The 12171-nt window shown below is 43.1% G+C and overlaps 1 protein-coding gene across 1 annotated transcript in view; it reads left to right on the top strand.

Annotated features, from left to right (window-relative positions):
- Positions 1-12171, top strand: part of usp9 (ubiquitin specific peptidase 9) — a 258340-nt gene that overhangs the window by 115116 nt on the left and 131053 nt on the right. Inside the window, exons 19-20 of the mRNA XM_080203847.1 lie at positions 2690-2930; positions 4934-5083. Coding sequence (XP_080059973.1) covers positions 2690-2930; positions 4934-5083 — 391 coding nt within the window. The remainder of the gene's footprint in view (positions 1-2689; positions 2931-4933; positions 5084-12171) is intronic.

Genomic DNA, 12171 nt, shown 5'->3' with positions numbered 1-12171 from the left:
AGGGGAGTACGGTAGGATGAGAGAAGAATTGGCGAATGTGGACTGGGGGAGCACGTTGGAGGGAGGGTCTGTTGAGGAGCAGTGGAGGATCTTTAAGGAGATCTTTCTTGGTGCTCAGCGGAAATTTATTCCGATGGCCAAAAAGGATAGTAGGAAGAGAGGTAATAAGCCGTGGATAACGAAGGAGGTGAAGGAAAGTGTTAAATTAAAAGCGGAGGAATTTAGAGTAGCTAAGAGTAGTGGGCGAGAAGAGGATTGGGAGAGGTTTAAATGTCAACAAAGATTGACAAAGAAGTTGATAAAGAAGGGTAGGAGAAACTATGAAGCTGGGCTAGCGCTTAATATAAAAAAGAATAGCAAGAGTTTTTATAAATATATAAAAAGGAAGAGGCTGGCTAGGGTGAACGTTGGTCCTTTAGAGGATGAGAAGGGGGACCTAGTGGTAGGGGATGAGGATATGGCTAAGGTATTGAATAACTTTTTTGTTTCTGTCTTCACGGAGGAGGACGTGAATAATTTGCCGGGTGTTAGCGATGGAAAGGTGGTAGGACTGGAGGGTCTTAATGACGTTACTGTTACTAGAGAGGTGGTGCTCGACAGACTGGAGGGGCTGATTGTGGACGTCCCCAGGACCGGATGGAATGCATCCGAGGGTTCTGAAAGAAATGGCGGAGGTGATAGTGGATGCCTTGGTGGTTATTTTCCAGACGTCGCTGGATTCCGGGGAAGTGCCGGATGATTGGAAAACGGCTAATGTTACGCCGTTGTTTAAGAAGGGTGCCAGGCAAAAGGCAGGGAATTATAGGCCGGTTAGTTTAACGTCTGTGGTAGGTAAAATGTTAGAATCTGTCATTAAGGAGGAAATTGCGAGGCATCTTGAAGGGAATTGCTTGATAGAGCAGACGCAGCACGGTTTCGTTAAAGGGAAGTCGTGTCTGACAAATTTACTGGAGTTCTATGAGGATGTGTCTAGGGCGGTGGATAGAGGAGAGCCGGTGGATGTGGTCTTTCTAGATTTTCAGAAGGCGTTTGACAAAGTACCTCAAGAGGATATTGCAGAAGGTCGAGGGACATGGAGTTGGGGGTAGGGTGTTAGCGTGGATAGAGGATTGGTTGTCAAATAGGAGGCAGAGAGTGGGGGGTCAACGGGTGCTATTCGGATTGGCGGATGGTGACTAGTGGAGTGCCCCAGGGGTCGGTGCTGGGGCCTCAGCTTTTTACCATTTATATAGATGATCTGGAGGAGGGAACCGAGTATAGGGTGTCGAAATTTGCTGATGACACCAAGATTGGTGGAACAGCAAATTGCGCGGAGGGTGTGGAGAGTCTGCAGAAGGATCTAGATAGGCTGGGCGAATGGGCCAGGAAATGGCAAATGGAATTTAATGTTGGCAAGTGTGAGGTGGTCCACTTTGGTAGGAAGAATGGTAGGAAGGACTATTACTTACGGGGCGAAAAACTGCAGCAGGCGACGGTGCAGAGGGACCTCGGGGTCCTTGTGCATGAGTCGCAAAAACCCAGCTTGCAGGTGCAGCAGGTGGTCAGGAAGGCGAATGGGATGCTGGCCTTCATAGCGAGGGGGATTGAATATAAAAGTAGGGAGGTCTTGCTGCAGCTGTATAGGGCATTGGTGAGGCCGCAGCTGGAGTACTGTGTGCAGTTTTGGGCGCCGCACCTGCGCAAGGATATTTTGGCCTTGGAGGGAGTGCAGAGGAGGTTTACTAGGCTGATACCGGAGTTGAGGGGGTTGAGCTATGAGGAGAGGCTGAATAAACTAGGCTTGTACTCGTTAGAGTTTAGAAGAATGAGGGGAGATCTCATTGAGACATATAAGATGTTGAATGGGATGGATAGGATAGAGGTGGAGAGACTCTTCCCACTCAAAAAAGACAGTAGGACTAGGGGGCACAGCCTCAAGATAAAAGGGGGGCGGTTTAGAACGGAGTTGAGGAGGAACTTCTTCACTCAAAGGGTGGTGAATCTCTGGAATTCTCTGCCCGTTGAAGTGGTGGAGGCTGCCTCGCTAAATATTTTTAAGACGCGGGTTGATGGGTTTTTGATAAGAGAGGGGATTAAGGGTTATGGGGAGAAAGCGGGAAAGTGGAACTGAGCAGCGACAGATCAGCCATGATCTTATTGAATGGCGGGGCAGGCTCGAAGGGCTAGATGGCCTACTCCTGCTCCTATTTCTTATGTTCTTAGTTTTAGGTGGCCTGTTAGTTTGCATTTCATTTTGGATTGATCTTTTTAAAGGATCTATTTACCTTTGTTGAATTATGTCCTCTGATTGGATCTTCTCATGTTGAACTATATAAAGTTTTTAAACAGTTTAGCTATGGAGAAATATACTTCCTATTGATCAGTCATTTAATTGCAATGACAGTGGTTTTGAAGAAGATTACTGCAGTTTCTTCCTAGGCAGAAGAAGGCAGTACCACAAATCAGAAAACCTAAACAAGTGTTCTGCCTGAAATGTTTTAATTTCATAACAGATAAAAGAATCTTGAGTCAGTTCACAAAATGCCATACTTTAATTGTGATGAAGTGAGACCATGATTACTCAAGTAAAATTTCATTTTGGAGTAACACCCAAGTTACTGAATTGATCTCTTGGATATGTTGGAAGTTTTCTTAATGGAGTGGTTTTCCACTGTTTCATATAGTTAAAATAAGAACTTTCTATTTTCAGAGCTTTTCGTGGAAAGCATGTATCACTTGTTGTACGGTTTCCAAATCAAGGACGCCAAGTGGAAGATTTGGACATTTGGTCTCATACAAATGACACCATTGGGTCTGTTAGGCGCTGTATCCTTAGTAGAATAAAAGCAAACAGTGCACATACAAAAGTAGAACTCTTTATTGGTGGTGAACTTGTGGACCCTGCTGATGATCGGAAATTAATCGGGCAGTTAAATCTTAAAGATAAAACGGTAAGTATGTAATAAAAATATATATTCATTGTCAACAATGACTAAAATCAATGAAGCTAGACCGAAATAGCCCAATGTTCAAGTGCCACTGATCCCTGTTTGGCAATAATCAGCTGTCTTTTCCTTTAATTTTCATACGTTAATAATCAGATTTGTTTATTGTATTGAAGATTCATCATATGTTACTTCAAATTGATTTCATCTTCGGAGTAGTACTGAAAATCCGCAAGATACAAGGAAGGCATGATGTTGGTTTATTGGCAGATTAGTTTTCTGCTAATTTAAGTCAGGGTTTTTTCAAGTTATGCCGTCTTTCTCATAGATCAGTGCAAGAATGGTGCCTGCCCAGCTGATTAAATACAGCTGATCTGAATCTTCCTACCAGTGAGATACTGGGCAGGAACATTAGGTACCTTCAGGAAATCTAGTTACAAACAATTTGAACATAATGTGTTAGCTTTCGTGCACGTGTGACAACTAATTGGCCTGAATGCAAAACATTTCTGCTGCATTGGTGGTTGAATTTGCAACTAAATGCTTGACTTGTGATGTTTCAATTCTCATAAGGCAAGGAATTGATCTCAGTTGGTGGCGTGGTAGCACAGTGGTTAGCACTGCTGCTTCACAGCTCCAGGGTCCTGGGTTCGATTCCCGGCTTGGGCCACTGTCTTTGTGGAGTTTGCACATTCTCCTCGTGTCTGTGTGGGTTTCCTCCAGGCATTCTGATTTTCTCCCACAGTCCAAAGATGTGCGGGTTAGGTTGATTGGCCACGCTAAGAAATTATCCCTTAGTGTCCAGGGATGTGTAGGTTTGAGGGATTAGTGTGTATAATATGTGGGGATATGAGGGTAGGGCCTGGGTAGGATTGTGGTCAGTGCAGACTTGATGGGCCAAAGGGCCTCTCTGCACTGGAGGGTTCTATGATTTCTAGAAACTCTAAGTGTTGGTGGTTTTGATTAAACCTTTTATCACCTGTATCCAGGCCAAATGGTTCTTAGGAGTTTCCATTAAAATGGCAGCCAAAGGTCTGGAGAGGCATCATATTTCATGTTGTTGTGGTGGAAGTGGGGCTGGGAGATGTGCAGCAGAAACCAGACCTTTAATCAGTAGATAGGGGGACGAAACTTCTTATATTGTGAGTAATTCTTGCAGATGCTTGCCATATTGTAAATAATAGAACATGCAAATTGTGGGATAATGGAGAAGAGGAGTTTCATGCTCTTGGCTATTTATTTTGAAAAAAGGATTGGATAGGTTCACCATCAACTCTTGCGTAAGTTTGATTACAGTAATCACTCAGATAATGCTCCCAGTCCCCTCAAAAATTAGACCTGTGAGTCAAAGCCTACTTTTAGATCATGTCTTTGGTTTGGATTTTCAAGATTGTCTATACCTGTTAGAATACAATATGTTATTCTTCCTGGCCCTTACTTTCCTGTGAATGTTTCTGCAACAATCTCTCATTTAAAACACAATCCCCATCTGAAAACTTAGTTGCATCTCTCCTGTTCCAAGTATTAAGTTTAGTTGCAATCCGGGTGGCATAGTAATTATTAATGCTACCTCACAGCACCAGGGACCTGGGTTCAATTCCAGCTTTGGGTGACTGTCTGTGTGGAGTTCCTCCCACAGTCCAAGGATGTGTGGGTTAGGTTGATTGGCCATGCTAAATTGCCACTTAGTGTCAGGGGAATGTGCAGGATAAATATGGGGGTGCAGTGATCGGGCCTGGGTGGGATTGTTGGTGCAGGCTTGGTGGGTTGAATGGCCTCCTTCTGCACTATTGAGATTCTATGATTCTAAATGCATGGTTTGAGGAGTGATGAAGGAGGCTTAAGATTCATCAGAATTGGGACTAGTTACAGAGCCATACAGTTGGCCCATTGAGTTTGTCTCGGATGCCCTTTGTAATACGGGTGTGATTTTCTCCATATCTTATTGATGATCTAATAAAGTGTTAAATTTCTATTACATCAGTACTAATGGGAGGATTATTTTTCAGCTTATTACAGCCAAGCTAACACAGATAAGTTCGAATATGCCTTCAAGTCCCGATAGCTCTTCTGATTCTTCAACGGGCTCCCCTGGAAACCATGGTAACCACTACAGCGATGGTCCGAATCCTGAAGTAGAAAGCTGTTTGCCTGGAGTGGTAAGAATATTGCGATGTTCCCTTAATATGTACGTTATGTAAATATTTTTGGAAATTATATATTGTATATACATTTTTTATAACATCAGGAAGGGTGCTGTTTAACTTGTTGCTGTACAAATTCCACTAATTCGTATAGTAAAACAAATGCTTCAAAACTGAGCTAAGTGATGCAAAATCAAAATTTCCCTGAATATTTAATTTATAGGCTGCATTCATTGTCACTTTCATTTGGGTAACTTTTGTGAGGATCAATTTTTTTTGACTTTCTGAACATAAATTCAAATTAGGGCGACACAGTGGTTAGCACTGCTGCCTCTCAGTCCCAAGGATCTAGGTTCAATTCTGGCCTCAGGTCGCTGTCTGTGTGGAGTTTGTACTTTCTCCTTGTGTCTGCGTGGGTTCCTTCCGGGTGCTCGGGTTTCCCCCCACAGTCCAAAGATGTGTGTGTTAGGTTGATTGGCCATGCTAAATTGACCCTAGTGTCAGGGGGATTAGCAGGGTAAATGTGAGAGGTAATGGGAATAGGCCTGGTTGGGATTGTGGCTGGTACAGATTTGATGGGTCAGATGACCTCCTTCTGTACTGTAGGGATTCTGTGATTCTAAATGCATGGTTTGAGGAGTGATGTAGGAGGCTTAAGATTCTTTGGCCATTGGGGCCAGTTGTAGAGTCAGACAGTTGGCCCATCGAGTTTGTACTGATGAAAACTAAATTAAGTCTGTAATCCCACTTTCCAGCATTTGACCATAATCTTGAATGTTGTGACATTTCAAGTGCTCATCCATGTAGCTTTTAATGGTTGTAAGGTTTCCTGCCTCTTCTACCTCCCAGGTAGTGCATTCCAGACTTCCACCACTCCCTGGGTGAAAAAAATCTTTCCTCAAATTCCTTGTAAACCACCTAGCCCTCACCCTAATGTTGTCTCCTTGTTATTAATGCTTAACTAAGGGGAACAGCTGTTTCCTGCCTACACACCTCAAACCCCCAATCTGCTTTTTTTACTTTAAAGAAAATCCGAGTCTTTCTGGCCTCTCTTCATAATACAAATGCTCCATTCCAGGCAACATGCCTATGAATCTCCTCTGCATCCCAGTACAGTCACATCCTTCCTATAGTGATGTGACTCGAGCTGCACACAATACTCCAGCTTTGGCCTAACTAAAAGTTTTGTAAAGCTGCAATGTAGCCTCCCTGGTCTTAATAGTCATGGTTGACAAAGTGAAGTGTCCCGTATGTCTTCTTAACTACCCTATTAATCTGTCCTGTTGCATTCAGGGATCTGTGGACAAGAACTCCAAGATTTCTCTGTTCCTCGGAGCTTCATGGTGTCCTGCCATTCATTTGAGTACTCCCTGGTCTTGTTGTTCCTTCCTTAGATCATCACCCCTGCAATTTTCAGTGTTAAATTCCATCCACCCATCTGACCAACCTGTGCAACTTAAGACTTCCTTTCAAGCTGTTCATGAACCTCATAGTATCTTTCCCTGAATTCTGTACCTAGATCATCCTCCTCCGAAGTGAAGACGGATGTGAAGTACTTGTTGTCTTCTGGCTCCAGGCACAGATTGCCCCTAGTGGGCCCTACACTTAATTGGTTATCCTCTTCTTAATATGTTTACAGAATAACTTGGGATTCTTCCTAATGTTAACCCTTCAGTGCTTTTTCATGTCCTCCCTTTGCTCTCCTAATTACTTTCTTGAGTTCCCCCTGCACTTTCTATACTCCACTCAGTTACTCCCTTTGTACCTGTCAAAGCCTCTTTTCTTCCTTATCCAGTACTGAATATCCCTCGACATCCAGGGTTCTCTGTACTTGTTGCTCCTACGTTTAATTCTGAAAGGACCTCTACTTTCCCCATTTCCTTTATGAATGCTCTCCATTGTTCTGCTGTTTTCCCACAAAAAGCTGTTGCCAGTGTACTTTGCCCAGATTCTGCCTTATTTTAATAAAATCTGCCATTTCCCAGTCCAAAACCAGTTTTGCAGACATCCTTTTCCTTTTCCATGATAAACTTATATCATGTGTTTATGGTTGTTCCCCTACTGCCAGTTCAAATATTTGTCTGGCTTTGTTTCCCATAATTAGATCCAGCATTGTGCTGCCCCTTCGTTGGACCTTCTACATTTTGACAAGTTCTGTGGCACAAAGCTGTTGTTCAAAAGGGGCTATTGTACTGCAAAAGGACTGGAGCCAATACTTTTGTGAGGAGGTTTACTTATGTGATCAGGAAGGGTTTAAACTAAATTGACGGTGAAATGCGCACAAACACATGGAAATGAAAAGAATAAGATGCACGTATAAGGTGTGTTGGATTGAACTAGGGAAAGACAATAATATTGTAAGAGATAAGAGCAGCCTAAGAAGGATCATGAGGAATAAAAAGGCAGGTTCCACGTATGTAGATACACAGTGGGGTGAAGAGGGTTGGTAAGCCACAAACAGAAAAGCTGTATGGGAACATACTGTAGTGATAACAGAAATATGACTTATAATGATGAGAATTGGATGCTTAATGAAGGGTATGAGGCCTTCAGAATAAATTAGAAGGTGAAAATAGAGGTGGGGAAGGTATTGATGTTGCCAGTAGGACATCCTTGAGGGGTAAAGATTAAATCCATTTAGTTGAGAAGCAAAAAAAATACTATTGGGAGTGTGATGCAGACCTCCAAATGGTGAAGGATAGAGAGCAAATCCACAGGGAAATCAGTTGCGGAAGAACCATGGAGTGGTGATATTGGGATTATTATTAATTGGATAATGTTTTGAGTAAAGGGTAAGGGTGGGAGAATTTCTGAAATGTGGTCAGGAGAACTTTCATGACCAGTATGTTCATGGTATAGCTTAGTCATAGAGTCAAACAGTGCAGAAAAGGTTCTACGGCCCACTGAATTGGGAAGAAGGTGGTATTGGGGGCGGGGGACCAAAGATTTTACTTTTCTCTAGCATTTTGTTACTGAGCACTGAGGCTCCGTTTCCTTCAGCAGTAATGGCTTTGCTGAAACAAGTATATTAGTTTACAGGCAGTTGTGCTTAAGCAATGTTTATGCTTTAAATTCACTTCATATTGAAAATATTCAAGTTTTTTACTATACAGCATTTATGAGAATACTATAGTAATCTTGATATTGTAATCAGAGATATTAAAAATAAGCCACCTAAACATAAAATTTGTTACAATGGGAAGAGCAAACTTACAAAATATTACAACTGAACAAAAAGTTGCACAGATGGCAAACCCATTTACTGAACCACAAGAATTACAAAGATACAAGCCCATGATTCATGGTGCTTCCATGCACAATTACAGTACTTGAAATCAGTTCTAACGTTACCAAGTCATTCCAACCTTTGCGTGTAACAGGCATATTGCTTTTCTACTGAATGTTAGTTGGATACCATTTTGTTTGGCACTTTCAAGGATTCTGGTTTTCAGGTTCCAATGAAGAGTCAGATTGGACTTAAAACAATTACTCTATCTCTTTCTCCACAGATGAAAGCAGACTTGCTGAGTATTTCCAGCACTTTTTTGTTTCAGGTTTTCTTAATTCTTCCATGATGCCTTGTCAGGTGTTTGTTACGATTTATGATTTAACATGCATAACAGGGTGAGATTGTGGCTCAGTTTATATGTGGAAATCTAACAGACAAATCTAGAAAACATAAATGCTTAATTACCAAGGGTAATTAAGCATTTATGCATTTACCAAGCATTTACCAAGGGTAATTAAGGTCAAGTGTAAGGACATGTCAGATTTAATTTGGGGGCTTGGACACAAACTGCTTTCAAAAGCTTCAGTATTATTTCATTTCTAGGCTAATTTACATTGCATCTTTCTAAACCAATTCTTATGCCTTTACTATTGGATGATTTGACAGAATGCAGCCATTCTGCATTGTGGTGGTGGTTGCTGGATGATCAATTGCTGTTTCATAATATTGCCAGAGAACTGGACAATTACAACTTTACACCCATGGTTCAAAAGATGCAAGAATAAGCCTAGCAATTACAAACCTGTCCGTTTAACCTGTAGTGGGAAAGATTTTAGAAATGATAATTTGGAAAAATGTTGTCAGTTGCTTAGACAAATCTAAATTAATTAAGGAAAGTGAAAACGCATTTAAGAGCAGTGTTCAACTACTTGCCTGAATTTTTGACAATGAGGCCAACACAGTTGATATAGGCTTCTGAAAGACATTTAGGCATCCTGATCAACAGTACCCTGTCCGGATCCCTCATGCAGATACTATAGTTAAGAAAGCCCACGAATGCCTCTACTTTCTCAGGAGACTAAGGAAGTTTGGCATGACCGTTACCTACTCAACAACTTGTACGGATGCACTATAGAAAGCATTCTTTGTGGCTGTATCACAGCTTGCTATGGCTCCTGCCCTGCCCAAAATCACAATAAACTACAAAGGGCTGTGAACAAAGCTCAGTCCGCCTCCCATCCATTCATAAGAATACAAGAAATAGGAGCAGGAGTAGGCCATCTAGCCCTTCGAGCCTGCCCCGCCATTCAATAAGATCATGGCTGATCTGTCGTGGCTCAGTTCCACATTCCCGCCCTCTCCCCATAACCCTTAATCCCCTCGCTTATCAAAAACCCATCAACCCGCGTCTTAAAAATATTTAGCGAGGCAGCCTCCACCACCTCAACGGGCAGAGAATTCCAGAGATTCACCACCCTTTGAGTGAAGAAGTTCCTCCTCAACTCCGTTCTAAACCGCCCCCCCTTTATCTTGAGGCTGTGCCCCCTAGTCCTACTGTCCTTTCTGAGCGGGAAGAGTCTCTCCACCTCTATCCTATCCATCCCATTCATCATCTTATACGTCTCAATGAGATCTCCCCTAAACTCTAACAAGTACAAGCCTAGTTTATTCAGCCTCTCCTCATAGCTCAACCCCCTCAACTCCGGTATCAGCCTAGTAAACCTCCTCTGCACTCCCTCCAAGGCCAGAATATCCTTGCGTAAGTGCGGCGACCAAAACTGCACACAGTACTCCAGCTGCGGCCTCACCAATGCCCTATACAGCCGCAGCAAGACCTCCCTACTTTTATATTCAATCCCCCTCACTATGAAGGCCAGCATCCCATTAGCCTTCCTGACCACCTGCTGCCCCTGCAGGCTGGGTTTTTGCGACTCATGCACAAGGACCCCGAGGTCCCTCTGCACCGTCGCCTGCTGCAGTTTTTCACCATGTAAGTAATAGTCCTTCCTACCATTATTCCTACCAAAGTGAACCACCTCGGACTTGCCAACATTAAATTCCATTTGCCATTTCCTGGCCCATTCGCCCAGCCTATCTAGATCCTTCTGCAGACTCTCCACACCCTCCGCGCAATTTGCTGTTCCACCAATCTTGGTGTCATCAGCAAATTTTGACACCATACACCCGGTTCCCTCCTCCAGATCATCTATATAAATGGTAAATAGCATTCACACTGTCTACACTTCCTGCTGCCTCCGAGAAGCAGCCAGCGTAATCAAGGACCCTACGCACCCCAGGCATACTCTCTTCCACCTTGTTCCGTCAGAAAAAAAATACAAAAGCCTGAGATCACGTATCAACTGACTCAAAAACAGCTTCTTCCATGCTGCCGTAAGACTTTTGAATGGATTTATCTCGCATTAATTTGATCTTTCTCTACACCCTAGCTATGACTGTAACGCTACATTCTCTACATAAGAACATAAGAAATAGGAGCAGGAGTAGGTCATCTAGCCCTTCGAGTCTGCCCCGCCATTCAGTAAGATCATGGCTGATCTGAAGTGGATCAGCTCCACTTTGCCGCTTTCTCCCCATAACCCTTAATTCCTGTCTATCAGAAACCTATGTACCCGTGACTTAAATATATTCAGCGAGGTAGCCGCCACCACTTCAACGGGCAGAGAATTCCAGAGATTCACCACCCTTTGAGTGAAGAAGTTCCTCCTCAACTCTGATCTAAACTGCCCCCCCTTATCTTGAGGCTGTGCCCTCTAGTCCAGCTATCCTTTCTAAGCGTGAAGAATCTCTATACCTTTAACCAATCTATCCCCTTCATTATCTTATATGTCTCTATAAGATCCCCCCTCAGCCTTCTAAACTCCGAGTACAGACCCAGTCTATTTAGTCTCTCTTCATAATCTAACCCCCTCGTCTCCGGTATCAGCCTAGTGAACCTTCTCTGCACTCCCTCCAAGGCCAATATATCCTTCTGCAAATGCAGTGACCAAAACTGCACACAGTATTCCAGCTGCGGCCTCGTCAGTACCCTGTACAGTTGCAGCAAGACCTCCCTACTTTTATATTCTATCCCCCTCGCTATAAAGGCCAACATTCCATTTGCCGCCTTGATCACCTGCTGCACCTGCAGACTGGGTTTTTGCGACTCGTGCACAAGTACCCCCAGGTCCCTCTGCACCGTAGCATGCTGCAGTTTTTTGCTTTTAAATAATAATCCCTCCTATTATTTCTGCCAAAGTGGATAACCTCACACTTGCTAACATTATACTCCATCTGCCAGGTCCTCGCCCACTCGCTCAGCCTATCCAGATCTCTCTGCAGACTTTCCACACCCTTCACGCAATTTGCTTCTCCATTCATCTTCATGTCATCGGCAAATTTCGTCATCCTACACTCAACCCCCTCCTCCAGATCATCTATATAAATGGTAAACAGTTGAGGCCCCAGCACCGATCCCTGCAGCACTCCACTAGTCACCAACTGCCAACCAGAATAGCACCCATTGATACCAACTCTCTGCTTCTTATTAGACAACCAATCCTCTATCCATGCGAACACCTTACCCCCAACTCCGTGCATCCTAACCTTCTGTAGCAATCTTTTGTGAGGCACCTTATCCACTCCCTCCTCTATGCGCAGTATGCTTTGTCTGAATAGTGCGCAAGAAACTATACTTTTCACTGTACACTAATGTGAAAATAAAACATGAAATCAGAATTAAAACCATATAATAAAACAAATAAAAGTAGCCTGGGTATGAAATTGGCTGAGAAATGAGGAATAGAGAGTAGCTGTGAATGATTGATTCTTAGACTGGGGAAAGATATTTGAACATCTGCTGTTGTTGGTGTATATT

The sequence above is a fragment of the Carcharhinus amblyrhynchos genome, chromosome 15 (genome assembly GCF_965287045.1).
Source record: "Carcharhinus amblyrhynchos chromosome 15, sCarAmb.v2.hapA, whole genome shotgun sequence".
Taxonomy (NCBI): domain Eukaryota; kingdom Metazoa; phylum Chordata; class Chondrichthyes; order Carcharhiniformes; family Carcharhinidae; genus Carcharhinus; species Carcharhinus amblyrhynchos.
This window is presented reverse-complemented; position numbering and strand designations above follow the sequence as displayed.